Raw genomic sequence first — 17,628 nt, forward strand, 5'->3', positions numbered from 1 at the left:
AATTGTCTGAGAATCGCTTAACCACTAGGGAGAAGTGTGTTTTAATGAGGATGTTCACTACTTTTCTTATCATTGAAGCTAATCTATTATCTTTTAATTACAGGTAATGACTTTCCTAACTTTGTCCACATCCTCATAAGGGCAATTTTGATGGCATTGCCTAGTTACAACCTTGCAATGAGTATCAGCAAGTATTTTGATGACTATGAGGTGAAAAGATTGTGTGCTAGGGAATTCAAAAGCATTTACTTGGATTGCAGTGACCCATGTGAGTATTAGAAACTCTTTGGGTCCATAAAAACACTATATTCTTTTCTACTTTCTACACATCTACTAAGATTATGGTAAGCAAGAAAAACCTGGTTTTCTTCCATTTGAGTAGAATGAGCTGAGATGCAAATTGGAAGTATATTACACCTAATCAATGAAATACTTGCAGAAAGTTTGTTGCTGTTGCTGCTGCTGCTGCTGTTATTGATGTTGTTTTTACTTTGAGGGAGTGTATGGGTAGCCAATAAGAGGCAGTTAGAACCCCAAAAACCGTGACCAGAAAATACATCTCCACATCACATTTTTGTTTGTTAAGACTACAAAATATCTTGTCCAATGACTAATCTCAAAATTATATCAGCCATCCCTATAGAAACCCTAGAAGCCATAAAAGCATGGAATGATGTGTTTGAAACTCTGAGAGAAAGTTAACTGTTCACAAAATTTACTCTATCAAAGTTAACTTTTACAATCAATAGAGATTGAAAACCTTCTCAAGTAAACACAAACTAAAGGAACTCATGCCCCAGCAAACATCACTGTAGAAAATACTTACAGAAGCCCTATACAAGTATGAATAAGAAAAGCAGTCATGATCATGGAACTCAGGAAATAATTCATTTTATGAAAGGAATATACAAATAAATGAGAACTAAGGAAGAAGTGAAAATTCTCAACTCAGTAAAACATTAAACTTTGAGATGAATAAGGGGAAGGAAGAGAATAAACAATATTTAAATTAACCAGATAAACAGCAACAAAAGTATGTGAGTCAGCAAATACTTCTCAAGATGTTTTAGGATCCTTTGAGCTGGGAATCTGGGAGTTGTCCACTCTCCTCTATTCCTTTATTGTTTTTTTTCTTTCTTTTTTATTGGATATTTTATTTATTTACATTTCAAATGTTATCCCCTTTCCCAGTTTCCCCTCCAGAAACCCCCATCCCACCCCCCTCCCCCTGCTTCTATGAGGGTGCTTCCCCTCCCACTCACTCACTCACTCCTGCCTCACCGCCCTGGCATTCCCATATACTGGAGCATCAAGCCTTCACAGGACCAAGGGCCTCTCCTCCCATTGGTGCCCAACAAGGCCATCCTCTGCTACATATACAGCTGGAGCCATGAGTCCCTTCCATGTATACTCTTTGGTTGGTGAGTTAGTTCTTGAAAGCTCTAGAAGGGTCTGGTTGGTTGATATTGTTGTTCTTCCTATGGATTGCAAACCCCTTCAGCTCTTTTGTCCTTTATCAAGCTCCTCAATTGAGCACCCCATGCTCAACCCAATGGTTGGTTACAAGCATCTGCCTCTGTATTTGTCAGGCTCTGGTTGAGCCTCTCAAGAGATACAGTCCATTATCATCAAGGTAGGAACATAGCAGCATCTAGGCAGGCATGGTGCAGTAGGAGCTAAGAGTTCTACATCTTCATCTAAAGGCTGTTAGTGGAAGACTGACTTCCAGGCAGCTAGAATGAGGGTCTTAAGCCCATGACCACAGTGGCACACCTACTCCAACAAGGCCACACCTCCTAATAGTGCCACTCCCTGGGCCAAGTTTATACAAACCATTACATAGATATCGGTTCATAACATCTGTTAGTTTCATTGTGTCTCTATTTAATTACTGTTTCAATGACCTCTCCATTAATGAGAGTATAGTGTTGAAGTCCCTCACTACTATTGTGTGGGGTTCAATGTCTGATTTGAGCTTTAATAAAGTTTATTTACAAATGTGGTTGCCCTTGCATTTGGGATGTAAGATATTCAAAATTGTGATGTCACCTTGGTGGACTCAAAGAAATCAGTAGCCCTCCCTGATAAAAACTATAAACTCGATGAGAAAAAAATTAGGGAAACAATACCCTTTACAATAGCCATGAATAATATAAAGTATCTTGGTGTAACTCTAAACAAGCAAGTGAAAGACCTATATGACAAGAACTTCAAGTAACTGATGAAAGAAATTAGGGAGATATCAGAAGATGCAAAGTCCTTCCATGCTCATGAATTGGTAGGATTAACATAGTGAAAATGGTCATTTACCAAAAGCAATCTACAGAATTAATGCAATTCTCATCAAAATTTTATAGACCTTGAAAGAGCAATTCTCAGCTTTATATGGAAAAACAAAGAATCCAGAATAACCAAAACAAACCTGAACAATAAAAGAACTTCTGGAGGAATCACCGTACCTGACCCTAAGCTACTACAGAGCAATCGTGATAAAAACCACGTGATATTGGTACAGAACCAGGTACAGGTTGATCAATGGAATCTAATTGAAGACCCAGAAATAAACCCACACCTATAAACAACTGATTTTTTTCAAAGAAACTAAAACTGTATAATGGAAAAAGGAAAGCATCTTCAACATGGTACTGATTTAACTAGATATCTGCATGTAGAAGAATGTAAATAGATCCATATTTATCACCCTGCACAAAATTCAAGTCCAAGTGGATCAAGGACCTCAACATAAAACCAAATACACTAAATCCCATAAAAAAAAAGAAAGTAGGAAATAGCCTTGTACACATTATTACAGGAGAGAATTTCCTGAAAAGAACACCAGTGGCTCAGGCTTTAAAATCAATAATTGCTAAATGGGACCTCATGAAACTGAAAAGCTTCTGTAAGGCAAAGGGCATTGTCAGTAGGACAAAATGGCAGCCTAGAGATTATGAAAAGATCGTTACTAACTCTACATCTAACATAGAGCTAATATTCAAAATATATATTAAAAAACTCAAGAAGTTAGAGACCAACAAACCAAATAACCCAATTTAAAAAAAAATGGGGTACACAGCTAAACAGATTTCTCAACAGAAGAATCTCAAATGGCCAAAAAGCACTTAAAGAAATGCTCAACATCCTTAGTCATCAGGGAAATGTAAATAAAAACAACCCTGATATTCTACCTTACACCAATCAGAATGGCTAAGATCAAAGACTCAAGCAACAGCACATGCTAGAGAAGGATACGGAGAAAGGGTAAGACTCCTCCATTGCTGGTGGGATTGCAAACTTGTACAACCACTCTGGAAATCAGTCTGGCAATTCCTCAGAAAATTGGACATAGTACTACCGGACGATCCAGCAATTCCTCTCCTGGGCATATACTCAGAAGATGTTCCAACTTGTAATAAGGACACGTGCTCCACTATGTTCATAGCAGCCCTATTTATAATAGCCAGAAGCTGGCTATTATAAAGAACCCAGATGTCCCTCAACAGAGGAATGGATACAGAAAATGTGGTACATTTACACTAAGGAGTACTACTCAGCAATTAAAAATATTGAATTCATGAAATTCTTAGGCAAATGGATGCATCTGGAGGATATCATCCTGAGTGAGGTAACCCAATCAGAAAAGAACACACATGGTATGCACTCACTGATAAGCAGATATTAGCCTAGAAACTAAGAATATCCAAGATACAATTTGCAAAACACATGAAACTCAAGAAGGAAGACCAAAGTGGATACTTCATTCCTTCTTAGAATAGGGAACATAATACCCATGGAAGGAATTACAGAGACAAAGTTCAGAGCTAAGACAGAAGGAAAGACCATCCAGAGACTGCCCCACCCAGGTATCCATCCCATATACAACCACCAAACCCAGACACTATTGCATATGCCAGAAAGATTTTGCTTACAGGACCCTAACATAGCTCTCTCTTGTGAGTCTATGCCAATGCCTAGCAAATACAGAAGTGAATGCTCACAGTCATCTATTGGATGGAAAACAGGGCCCCTAATGAAGGAGCTAGAGAAAGTACCCAAGAAGCTAAAGGGGTCTGCAACCCTACAGGAGGAACAACAATATGAACTAACCAGTACCCCCCACCCCACCCCAGAGCTGTGTCTCTAGTTGCGTATGTAGCAGAGGATGGCCTAGTCGGCCATCAATGGGAGGAGAGGCCCTTGGTCTTGTGAAGATCATATGCCCCAGTACAGGGGAATGCCAGGGCCAGGAAGCAGGAGTGGGTGGGTTGGGGAGCAGGACTGGGTGGGGGTATAAGGAGCTTTGGGGATAGCATTTGAAATGTAAATGAAGAAAATAATGTAATAATAAAAAAATGTTCCTGTTGGTGGAAGCGATGCAATTATATTTTAATTAAAAGTGAAAAATGACTCTTCAGCCATAAAAAAGTTCTTGTAATAAAAATTAAAATAAATTTAAAAAAGAGGTGAGAAAAATTGCACAGAAAATAAGGTCAAATGTTCATTGAATGTATAGTAAGATTGTCTCCCATAGAACACTAGCAAAAGGGTCAGGCTCAGTTTGGTGGTAGAGCACCTCTAGGTCCCTGGTCAGTCCTCAGTGCCAAAAGGAAAACAGAAAAACTAGAGGGAAAATCAGTTTTTAAAAAAATCAACTTTTATAACAACTATAAATAACCACATCAAGGAAGATTGAATAAGATAACAAGACGATTACTTATTTGCTGAATCCTATACTTCTTAACTCTAACTTAAAATTAAATGCCTGTGAACCTGGGACTCTGGAGAAAGAAAGAAGGTCAGGGCTCAACTACAGAGCAGGTTGAGGGCCAGGGTAGCCACCAGATAGTCCCAGATGCCTGGAAAGCAAGAAGCCCCAGGACCCAATAGGGATAAAATTAGCTGAAATGCCCAACAAAGGGGACGGAGAACCTATAGAGACCATATCCAAAGGTTAGGCATGGCCCCCGTTGGGGGATGCGGCCACCCACTCATCTCCAACTTCTTAACCCAGAATGGCTTGCAGGGACAAAGTGTGGAGCAGAGACTGAAGGAAAGGCCATCCAGAGACTGCCGCACCTGGAGATCTATCCCATATACAGACACCAAACCCAGACACTATTGTGAATGCCAAGAAGTGCTTGCTGACAGGAGCCTGATATAGCTGTCTCCTGAGAGGCTCTGCCAGAGCCTGACAAATACAGAGGCGGATGCTCACAGCCAACCATTGGACTGAACACAGAGTCCCCAATGGAGGAGTTAGAGAAAGGACTGAAGGAGCTGAAGGGGTTTGCAACCAACCCTATAGGAAGAATGACAATATCAACCAACCAGAACCCCAGAGCTCCGGGGACTAAACCACCAACCACCAACATGAGGGGACCAATGGCTCGTTGTCTGAAATCAAGTGTAGGGGAATGCCAGGGAGTAGGTGCGATGGGAGTAGGTGGGTGGGAGGGGAAGCACCCTCATAGAAGAATGGGGAGGGGGTTTGGGAGAGGGAGGTTTTGGAGGGGAAACCTGGAAAGGGGATAACATTTGAAATGTAAATACATAAAATATCCAATTAAAAAAAGGAAAATCACATATACAATTATTTTAGATAGTTTAGGGTAAATCTTTGATCCCAACTTGTACATTGCCAATGAAGATTGTTATTCTGTAAAGTGTATTTATAAATTTGTTCTACAAATCAGAGATCACTGTCATTGAAAGAAGAACAATGAAGATCAAGTACTATGTCCATAAGGTTAAATAAACAAGGATCTATTCTTCTGTACAAAAAAGGCCAGCCTCAACTGAGATGTCTCAATAAACAAAGACAGTTTGTTTTTAATTCAGATAATTTATTATTGTTATTATTATTATTTTACTTATTCATTTTACATCCCATTCCCAATCCCCCTCTCACTCACCCCCTCCCATAATTCTTCCCCCATCCTCCCTCCTCTGAGCAGGTGGGACTCCCCTGGGAATTCCCTAACCTGGACTGTACCAGTTTTTTAAGTAAGGAGACTGTGTCTCTTGTATCCACAGACACTCAGAACAACGTGTATGGCTTTGGAGAGCATGGGATTGGGAAGTTTCTAATCACACTGGCTACCATTGGCTTGGTTTTTCTCCTCTTGCTTTTATCACTGGAGTCTGTTTCCTGTAGTCTGAAGAGCTTTGTCTTTCGAAACATTATCTTTTATTTCTACAATAAGCTCAGAAAAGGCAGGAATGTAAGTAACTAACTACACTTTAAATATAATTTAAAGAAAGCAAACCGTTTGGTCAGAAATCATATGAATTTTCTCACGTCTATTACTTTTTAAAGAAGATATTATTTGATTACACTAAAATAGATCTGTGGCTCATTTGAGGTATAAGCATCTTAGAGTTTAGTACAAAATTTTGAATCCTCTAGCAAATCTGTTCTTGGTTAGCTACAACTGAAATAATTGTCTTTATGCTAGTAAGAACATACTGATCACTCTAACTATAGAAACATGTTTTTTATTCTTTGAGAATTTCATACACTGTATTTTGATCATATTCCCTCCCTTCCCTCAGCTCCTCCTAGATCCAGCCCCTATTCCATACCCACCCAACTTTGTGTCCTCTTCTTATTTTTTAAACCCACTGGGTCCAATTTCTGCTGCCCAAATATTCTTGGATTTGTAGCCTTACACTGGAGTTCATACCCTTAAAAGGTTCATTCCTTTAAATAAATTGATGTCTCCCAGCAGCTATCAATTAATTACCAATAGCTCCTCAGCTACCCTTGGGATTTTGTGTCCACCTTCCTGATCCGTGCTGGGAATTTTGTCTTGCTTGAGCTTGTGCATGCCTTGTGCATGCTGCCTCAACCATTGTGTTTGTATGGACACATCCCCTCCTGTGTTTAGAAATCACTGTTTCTTAGTAGTCATGCTCTTACAAAATTTTTAGAACAATTGTTTTATAGAATTCTGTCTGACTCTCCTCGACTGTCATACTCTTCTAAAGTAGAGCCAGCCAGAAGTGTGTTTGCATATACATATTCAGGAAGCAGAAATGTCTTAGAAGCTGCTCAAGTATTTTTCTCATATCCTTCAGATGATACCCACAGGTTAGCTTTCTTAAACCTGGTCGCTTAAACCAGTTCTCTGTAGACTGTTCACATGTGTTACTACTCCTTGCCTTGAAAATATAGGCTATACCATCTAATCAGAGAACCAAAGAAGATGAAGATGAAGACATAAAAAAAGAAAAAGGAAAAGTCTTCACACTGCTGCTCAGGTTACAGAACACCCCACTGCTCCTTAATGAAGTTACAAAGGTAATGTCACTTACTGGCTAGCTGCATTGGGGTGTAAGCATCTTCCCTACCTGGAATTTACCCAAGGCTGTACTGGTTCACTGCAGTTCTACAAAGGGCTGGAAGGGAGAGTGCTTTCATGGAATTGTCACAGTTTGTTAACTTTAGGAGCCTAAGGTAATGGCTGTGGTTGACCCATGACCAGTGTCTCAGTACATTGTGAGTTTTCCTTTTTTTTTAACTTTCTCAGATTTATTTTAAGTGTCCTGTTGTCAAGGCTGTGAAAAATATCTCCCTTGTAGTCAAGAAGTCGGAGTGCTTTGGATTGCTTGGATTAAACGGAGCAGGAAAAACTACTACGTTCAAAATGCTGACCGGAGAAGAGACTATCACCTCCGGAATTGCGTTTATTGATGGCAATAGTGTCACTAGAACCCCAAGAAAGGTATTTCCCTTCTTAGCCAATGATTTCCTGTCTTGATAGAGGAGTTATCCAGGCAAATTGTTACAGAACAGGGGAGGGAAGCTCAGAATCCTGAGACGTAGGTCGTCATAGCTCAGAACTGACAGACTCCAAGGCTGTATTGAATCTGAAAGAAGGAAAGTATCCCTGCCCATGAAGCAAAATGTTTGTAAATAAATCCAGCTGGACTCAGAGAGAACAGCTATTACCTATAACCTGCTCTGACACAGAATTTGAAGTATACTTAATTAGAAAAAAATGGTTATGAGAAGAAATAAAAAAGGATTGAAAGAATTCAACTCTATTTGTATGTTTGAAAGAAAGAGAGAGAGGAAGGAAGGAAGGGAGGAAGGGAGGGAGAGAAGGAGGAAGGGAGGGAGGGAGGGAGGAGGAGGAGGAGAGAAGAGAGAGAAAAAGAGAGAGAGAGAGAGAGAGAGAGGGAGAGAGAGAGAGAGAGACCCAGGTTTCTTTGTTGAACTTATGAGAGTGAAGGTGCCAGTCACCAAGATAGTAACTATCTTGAGAGAGTATGTTTGGAGGGTATTGGATCTTGAGGCATCAGTGATACATTTAAATAGGAATATAGACTGAAGAGTATGAACACATGATAGTAAAGTGATATGAATTTGGGATTTATCAAAGTACAGATGAAATTTAAATTGTCAAAGTGGATAAGACAGTCTATCAGGAACATGTACAATAGAAAGAATATGGACTTAATTTGGTGGGTTATCAACACTGAAATATTGAATAAAGGAATTGGAGAAGAAATCATAAAAAATTGGTGAGTTAGAGGGAATTTTTAGCTAATTTATTTTTCTTTTGAGCCTGATAAGAAATAAACTTTCACGAAAGAAATTGACTGGTGATTTTGGGTGCAGTCAACCTGTAAACTATCTAGCGGGTTTCCCTGAAGCCTGGTACAGTGGAGTGATGCATAGAGAAGCCGGGTTAAAAGCTTAAAGTATGTACACAGGTTTGAAGAAAGCTGCATATGCAACCAGGGGAAACTGAAGAGTTAACACCTAGGATGTCAGTAGATAACCAAGACAGACCAACTTTTAAGAACCAGAGCATATAGCAACCAGAGCATATAGCAACCAGAGCACATTTACCTTAGGGCAGTGCAGAGAGTCTAAACTAAACAAATGCATCTGCTACTTAAGGCATACATGAAAACAGTGTATGTGTGGCACAGCCAGTGACCCTCGGTCCTTATTGTACCCAACTCTGCTCCATTCCTTCACTTTATCATGCTACAGACATTGTTTATATACAGTCAACTACAAAGGTCCATTTTTATTTTATTAGGAATATAGTTGTATACCATACACTATCTTTTCAAAGTTACCAGATTGCTTCCCCTGGGTAGCTGTGTGAGTGTGCACAGTGGCAATGTATGACGGTGTCTATTTCCCCACACTTAGAACAACAGGTTATTTCATCCACCCTGTCAATTTATTTATTTTTTTTTTTGGTGTGTTCCATTTTTTAAAATGTCACTTAAGCAGTTTTTCTCATATTGTGAGTGAGATTATATAACTCTAGGAAATATTTAAAAGCTACCAATTTTCTTTCCTATAAGTTGTCCACGTGTATTCTTTATACATTTCTTTTTTTCTAGATAGCATTTCATTATTGAAAAGATAACTAAGATAAAAATGATAGCTAAGGACATTTTGTAAGGCTTTTTTTTTAACATCACCTCATGCATATCATGCTTCCAGTTTTTGCACACCACCCCCTAGGCAACATCGTGTTAGATTTAACAAAGCTGTCAGGTGTGAGCTGCTCACCTGTCTTGGGATGAGCTGTTCCTTGCCTGAGCATGGGGAAACTGATTGACTAGTCTGACCTTCTCTAGTAAATAATCCACTGATTAATTCATGTTTTAGGAAATAGTGTCCTCCTAACCCCCTATAGCCTTCCCACTCTCTATGTAAACGGCTCCATTTAAAAAAAAAAAAACAAACAAAAAACCACTTTGTTATTGGTTCTTTCTAAATTTCACATAATGCACCCCAACCCCACTCCTCTCCCCTCTCATCACACCTCTTGCAAAGTCCCCCACAACAGGGAGGAGAGCTCCGAGTGGAAGCTGTAATGTGTCACAGTGTGTCTCACAGTATGCTCTTTGGTCCATACTTACTTGCTTGCGAATGTTCATCGCAATGACTCGATGGTCTGGCAAGGCCTCTGGGTTCTGCTACTCGCTCACTCTATCGGTACTGGAACCTCACTGGAACTCTCACAGATATCCCGTTGTTGCCCTGTGTCATGGAGATCCTGTAGTTTTTAATCCATAGGGCCAGCTCCTTCATGCACTCCAGCAGCTCATCGATGGGGTAACGTCTGAGAGGTATCTGAGCTGGCCAGGCTGCTGGTTCTCCCACTCTCATGCCCTCAGCCCACCTGCAAACTCCACATTCAGGACCAGCTATTACAAGCCAAACGATTATGTCATAGCTAAGCACACCTGAATACTGCAAGCCATAATGATTTAAGTATTGTATTGCAAGCCAAAATGATTATATTTAGCCAGGCACATCTAGTTTGTGCACAGGCCAGCAGCAGACATGCAGCTTCAAAGTAAAAGACAATTAGAATCCAAAATTTTAACAGGATTATAACCTTTGTGTTTTATCACCTCCTGATTCACTATGCTCACAATGCATTGTAAGTTGTCTTTTTGCCATAATCTGTCTGTGTTTTACAGTATGGTCCTGCCCTATACAACTTTCCTGTAAAGAGCAGAGACTAATAATTAACACTGCTCCATCCACTCTTTTGTTCTTTCTTTTGTAAAAGCCCTTACCTAAGGCAAAGATGACCCTACCCAACTTACTTTTTTTTAAGGGCATAGCAAATTTTACTTACTAACTTATCCTTAGAGTGAACGAGTCCTAAGAATGAACTCTCTACTGTTGACACTTAGGTCCTAGCTTCTCTAAGTAAGTTTTGAACTCTTCAGTCTACTGGCATGCTTAGGTCCTCAGAAGTAGTAGACACTGCCAAGCCCCCTCCATTTTCCTCGCATATTCCTATTAATTTTGAGACCATCCAATAAGGGATCTTCTTTAAAGGTCTTGATCGTTCGTGTCTTTACTTAACCTTTTAAATAGGCAGGAATCATGGCTCCATCTCCAAAGGATCGACACAGATATTCTGGTTATCATCCCCACTGGTCCTCACCAAGTGGGAGAAAGACTCCAAGGAGCCTTGCCTCAAGGAAGTCACTTACAGAACAAACATGCACCTTTCCCAGGAGAGACAACATGGCTCCCATCACAGAGATACTCAAAACAGAGTACACATTTGCATGTTCCTCCTGCTCCCCTCATGAGTCTGTTTCTACATATGCTCATCCCTTAGATCTGGCACCCCAGAGGTCCTGTGTTTCTCTTCATTTTCCTATATATTTTCTGTTTGAATGATCGTGCACATATACATACTGACTAGTTTATTCTTTTATCTTCAAATTACATTCAACTTCATGTTAATTTTACTTGATTGATTTCTTTTTTATTCCTGACTCAATTATTTTATTTGTATGTTCATGTTCATATGTATGAATAGTGGGTACACATGCACACCTTTGTGTTTGGAGAGGCCAGAGGGCAACATCTCTCACTGAGACAAAGTCTCTCACTGAAGCTGACGTTCACCAGTTGACTAGGCTTCCTGGCCAGCAAGCCCTCCTGATCTACCTCTTTCCACTACTGCCAGGCCCAGCTTTTTATGAGAAGGCAAGGATCTGAACATCAGCCTTCAGGCTTGGATGCAAAGCATGTTACCAACTATGCCACCTCCCCAGACCCCCAAACATAAGTTTTAGCTCAGGAATTTTCATTTGTTTCTTTATTGTGGTTTTATTTTCTGTGGTGTTTCCTTACTTATCTGAAAAACAAGTTTTTTTCATTATCCGCATTTAAGGATAGTTTTAAGAGTTTCATTAAAATTTGCTTCTGATTATTCCAGTATTGTGGTTGAGCCCCAGTTTCTACTGTGTTCACTGAAGTGTGGTTAATTTGCATACATCTTTTGCCAATTAATTTTAGATTATATCCTGAACATTATTAATGATGCATTAGGAGAGTGTTAATTCTGCTATATTCCTTCAACAAAATTTAAGTATTTTAACTGGCATTTGAGAAGGCTGAATTCACACTGTAAATTTTACTCTACATTACTCATGAAGTGATAAGTTGCCTTAATTCTTTCGGCATTAACTTGGCTAAATACATAAAAATATATACTTCTATATAGTTTATAAGTGTACAGGTAGCTTATAATTCCTGTCTGTGAGAGAGCTGATCTGGCAGAGATTAGCTGACCTTTCATGTAAACAAAATACTTTAATTGGGATATTAATATAGCTAGTCTCTTAAACATTCAATCAAGTGTTTGAATAGGCAACTTCTTCTAACAGACAAAGACACATAGTAGTAATTTACAATACATATATGTTGAAATTCCACCTAGTGATATTGATGCCTTCTTTTATTTCACTGAACTCCATCTATAAAAATGCTAAAGGAAGAAGAATAACCCATTCCTAGTGGGAATTGTAGGGTATCAAACATTCTTAGTAGTATGAGTTAAACAGCCTCACATGCTGTACCACATCCCTATGAGATTTATATTCTGTGGAAGAGCTGACATGGATCTACTGTTCATAGTTACCCTTTTGAATTCAGATTAGGTCAAGAATTGGTTACTGTCCTCAGACTGAATCTGTGCTGAACCACATGACAGGCCGGGAATCATTGGTCATGTACGCTAGGTTGTGGGGCGTCCTAGAGCAAGACATTAATGAGTATGTGGAAGCCTTTCTGCATTCAGTGCACCTGGAACCCATTGCTGACCAGTTTATCCACACGTACAGGTGAGACATTGTATCATTGCTATTAAGTGTACTATTCTGTGCTTCTATTGTTTAGAGTGAATGCCCACAAAGCCCTCCTCTACCTCTGGCACATGGAGGCAGTGATTAAAATAACTTAGCACCCTGCCAAGCTCAGACATCAGGGAAACAACATATCCCATTTGCAACTTGGATGGGGGTTAACCTTTTGCAGATTTGAACAATTTTTGCATTAAAAAAAGAATCTCTGTAACTCCTTGGAAATCACACACACACACACACACACACACTTGAATAATCTATTTTGAGTCTTATCCAGTAACCTGAATGTATAAACAATCCTATGAGTTAACGACATCTATTACTCTTTCTTCTTCACATTATGAAGTGCTGGAAGCAAACGTAGGCTAAGCACTGCTATCGCCCTAATGGGAAAGTCTTCAGTTGTCTTCCTGGATGAACCATCTATTGGCATGGACCCAGTAGCTCAGCATCTGCTCTGGGAAACAATTACATGGATCTGTAAGACTGGTAAAGCTATCATCATAACTTCCCACAGGTAAGAGCCATTGAAAGCTTGGCTGGAAACTAGAAGCTACAAGGGTATAGGATGAAATTAATTTCTGCCAGGACTGAGTCAGTAAACTTTCCTAAACATAGGAGCTACAGAGAAGCAACTGTGGGTGAACCTGCTACATGAGAGCTCAGTTGACTGATACAATCAACTGAGAGAAAATACTAGCTAGCTAATTCAGTGAGGATTTGGGTATGTACTGCTTTAAATTTCCAAATGTCCTCTTTCCAAATATGATTTTAGTGGTGACTCTCTGTAATGCCAAGGCTTCCAGTTCTAAGACTCCCAACCCTAGTCGTTTGAATGTATTCCCTGAGTCTCCTAAGACATATCTTCTTTTTTCCTCCCAGAATGGAAGAATGTGAGGCCCTGTGTACTAGGCTGGCCATCATGGTGAAAGGGAGGTTTACATGCCTAGGCACCCCCCAGCATGTCAGAAAGAGGTTTGGTCATGTATACACTCTAACAGTAAGAATCAATATTGCTAAGGATGAAGATAAAGTAGAAGAGTTCAAAAATTTCATTAAAGTAACTTTCCCAGGTAACATAGGTGTGGTTGATTCATCACTGTTAAGTCATGTTTACTATTATGCTACATGTTTTCAATTATACTTCTCATTGAATTGCTCATATTTATTGAACCCTTCTACTAAGCTCATTTTAATAATTTCTATGAATTTCTATGAGTTGTGTAAAGTTTGTCTTCAACACTGGAACCTTACTGTCAGTTTGTGAAGAGCAACCTATTGTCTTAGCAACAGCCTGTGTTGTTTGGGAATTTCTGTGTGATCCCTTTGACCAAGAACCCAATATACTATAACCCAAACATGGTTATAGAAGCTTTGTTTGGTGACAAGAAATGGCCAATCTGGACTCAGTCCCTCTCACTTTGGATATTTCATTAGAATCACCTTCATATATTTAAGGAAATTTCTATGGTTACCAGACCTCAAATGCCCTTCAATTATAGCTGTCTCTCCCCACACCCCCTTCCTCAACTCCATCTTCCCTCTCTCTCTCCACCTGATCCTGACACTCCTGCCCCCTCCCAGCACCCAATCTACCCAGAAAATTTATTCTATTTCCTTTTCCATGTCTTAGTACCTTCAGCTGTACCTGACCTCTCTGGGTGTACAAATTATAGTTGAGTTGTTGTTGTTATATTGTTATTATTATTATATGACAAATATCTATAAATAAGTGAATATGGACCATATTTTATATCTTTCTGAATCTGGGTTACCTCATTCAAGATGATGTTTTCTAATTCCATCCATTTGCCTACAAATTTCATGATAACTATTTATCATGTATAAATGTATAACACTTCATTGTATAAATGTACCACATTTTCTTTATCCATTCTTCAGTTCAGGGACATCTAGATTGTTTCCAATTACTAGCTATTATAAATAGAACAGCCACAAATGTGGTTATGCAAGTGTCCTTGTGATAAGATGAAGTGTCCTTTGGGTATACACCTGGATCTTGAGATAGATCGATTCCCAGTTTTCTGAGGAACTGCCATACTGATTTCCACACTGATGTCTGTAGTGCCTATACAAGGTTGCACTCCCACCAGCAATGGATTAGAGCTCCCCTTACTCCACATTCTAGCCAGCATGGGCTGTCACTTGTGTTTCTGATCATAGTCATTCTAACAGGTATAAGATGGAATCTCAAATAGTTTTGATTTGCATTTCCCTGATAGATAAGGATGTTGAACATTTCTTTGTTTCTCAGCTATTTGAGTTTCCTCTTTTAATGATTCTCTGTTCAAATATATACACATTTTTAATTGCATTATTTGTTTTGATATCTAGGTTTTTTTTTATTTCTTCATATACTTTGGATATTAGCCTTCTGTTGGATGTGTAGCTAATGATAAAAGCTATATATTACAACATATTTTAAAAGCTAGAAATTAAAAGAATATGTAGTATATGTATGTCTTTGTGTAAAGAACAATGAATTAAAAACAAAGCAATTATATTTAAGAATCCGTTCTTAAATAATAGTACAATAAAGAAAGCTAAGAGATGCTTAGCCATAGAAACTATAGGTGCTTAATCAAGAAAGTGGTTGCCTTTAAGGAAGAGAAAATTAGTTGGTCACAAAACAGATGACATCTAGAGTATTGGGTGTTGGTTATATTTAACCTTACTGTGAGTCACTAAGCTATACATGTTAGTTACTTTCCGTCACTCTGATAAATTACTATGACTAAGGCAACTTCTAGGAGAAAGTTTATTTCTTTTTATTAGATATTTTCTTTATTTACATTTCAAATGTTATCCCCTTTCCCAGTTCCTCCCACCCCAAAAACTCCCTATCCCATCCTCCCTCCACCTGCTTCTATGAGAGTGAACCCCCACCAACCCACCCACTCCTGCCTTCACACCCTGAAATTCCCCTACACTGGGGCATTGGTGCTTCTGAGCCATTTGGTATTCCTCGGCTGAGAATTCTTTGTTTAGCTCTGTACCCCATTTTTAATAGGGTTATTCGGTTCTCTGGAATCTAACTTCTTGAATACTTTGTATATATTGGATATTAGCCCTCTGTTGGATGTAGGACTGGTAAAGATCTTTTCCCAATCTGTTGGTTGCTTTTTGTCCTCTTGACAGTGTCCTTTGCCTTACAGAAGCTTTGTAATTTTATGAGGTCCCATTTGTCGATTCTTGATCTTAGAGCATAAGCCATTGTTGTTCTGTTCAGGAAATTTTCCCCTGTTGCCCATGTCCTCGAGGCTCTTCCCCACTTTCTCTTGGGTTTTGTAGATAGTCATGTAAGCTATGATTTTTTTTTACCAGATTTAATTAGCCAACTCTCTGCAGTTTTTCAAACTATAAGTAATAAGGCAGTATTTTATAAAGAAGTAAATATATCGAGATAATTAAGGACATCCCTGTTAGTAATTATAATCTTGAGGATTATATCATCCTTTGTATTAATTTAACATATTTTCTCTGGCATATGCGGGGGCCATTAAAATAGAAACTACATAGGAGTTTTTAAAAACTGCCAAATAGTAGTATCTAGTGCACACCTGTAACTCTGGAACATGAAAGACAGTTGATTGCCATAAATTCAGGGCAGCCTGGACTGCATTGCAAGTTTCAGGTCAGCCAAAACTATAAAGCAATACTGCATTATTATTATTATTATTAATTATTTATTACAAAGAAACTATGATCCTCTCCATTAATCACTTGTCAAAAATCTTTCTCTTCTTAGGTAACATCAAATTCCAGGAATTTCATGGGACTATTGGCTACTATATTCCAAGCAAGGAAATCTACTGGGGAAAGGTGGTTGCAAAATTCATGTCAATCTAATGTGTTAATAGAGGACAAATAGAAAATATTGGTTCTAAAAGAAAGAAAGAAAGAAAGAAAGAAAGAAAGAAAGAAAGAAAGAAAGAAAGAAAGAAAGAAAGAAAATATTGGGACTTAAGCATATGGAATGAGAATCTAATTAGAAGAGAATTAGAAATGTTGTTACTTTCCCAAGGCCTCCTGAATTTAATTGAGTCTTCTGACCCCTAAATTCTATTGTTATGTCATGTTCAACAAGAGAATGGTGATGGTTAGGTAGGCATGGATGGGCAGGCCTGCAGTTCCTGGACTCTGGAGACTGGGACAGGATAATATCCAGTTTGAGTCCAGCCTAGGCTACATGTAGAATTTCTGTCTAAAAAGTATGTGTACACAGAATGATGCAGCAGGCAAGACAGCTGCTTCCAATCTGCTTTTCAGTCATTTTCTCTTGTGTTTTGTGGCTTTTTTTATCTTTTTGTCCTGGTTGGGGGAGGTCAAGTGAGGGAAGGGTCACCAAGAGATTCTATGTGATAACTTTGTGTTTGTTTGTTCGTTTGTTTGTTTGTTTGTTTTTAAGGTATTTGCAATTTTGGAGGAAGCTAAAGTGCTGTTCAAGTTAGAAGACTATTCTGTCAAACGAGTAACCCTTGAACAAATCTTTCTGACCTTCGCTAATACTGATAAAATGAGAACGTATCAGGAAATAAAGCTGCAGTAAGCTTGCAGTCCAACCAGTGACCCTCCTTCTCAGTCTGCTGCCTGCACCAAATACATAGAAGTCTCGAGATATATACATCTACAAATAAAAACCCTGAAATGGATAGCTTGCCGTCTTTTAAAAGATAAAGTGAATAACAGATGATCAGAACTATGAAGATTCACTTTGCTCTACTTCTAAATGTAAAAGTTAGCTCTTTATTCTCCTTCTGCCTCCCACGCACAGCTCCGAAAGTCTCTTCCAATCTTAGTGGTGAGCTGAGCCGGACTTTAGCTCTGATGCCGACAGCTTCTTTATCTCCGGGCTTTGCTTATTTTCTCTCAACTCCAGGTTTCCTGCTGTTGACCAGGACTGACACTTTCTACCTCTATGAGTTCAGAGAATGGAGTGGGGTCATCTAGAGAAAGCATATT

At 39.0% G+C, this 17,628-nt stretch overlaps 1 protein-coding gene across 3 annotated transcripts in view; it reads left to right on the top strand.

The window, feature by feature from the left end:
* The window catches only part of Abca16 (ATP-binding cassette, sub-family A (ABC1), member 16), a 135,246-nt gene extending 117,936 nt beyond the window's left edge, over window positions 1-17,310 (top strand). Inside the window, exons 19-27 of one of the 3 annotated variants that reach the window (NM_001278943.1) lie at window positions 104-268; window positions 6,031-6,218; window positions 7,172-7,297; window positions 7,527-7,721; window positions 12,437-12,624; window positions 12,992-13,162; window positions 13,528-13,718; window positions 16,415-16,488; window positions 17,075-17,231. In NM_001278943.1, the coding sequence (NP_001265872.1) occupies window positions 104-268; window positions 6,031-6,218; window positions 7,172-7,297; window positions 7,527-7,721; window positions 12,437-12,624; window positions 12,992-13,162; window positions 13,528-13,718; window positions 16,415-16,488; window positions 17,075-17,215 (1,439 nt within the window). In that variant the 3' untranslated portion in view covers window positions 17,216-17,231. Of the gene's footprint in view, window positions 1-103; window positions 269-6,030; window positions 6,219-7,171; window positions 7,298-7,526; window positions 7,722-12,436; window positions 12,625-12,991; window positions 13,163-13,527; window positions 13,719-16,414; window positions 16,489-17,074 lie in introns of all 3 variants that reach the window. The other 2 variants (XM_006507683.2, NM_001278944.1) reach the window with 2 other exon arrangements.
* The last annotated feature ends 318 nt before the right edge of the window (window positions 17,311-17,628 follow it).

Source organism: Mus musculus, chromosome 7 (assembly GCF_000001635.26).
Source record: "Mus musculus strain C57BL/6J chromosome 7, GRCm38.p6 C57BL/6J".
In the NCBI taxonomy this organism is placed as follows: domain Eukaryota; kingdom Metazoa; phylum Chordata; class Mammalia; order Rodentia; family Muridae; genus Mus; species Mus musculus.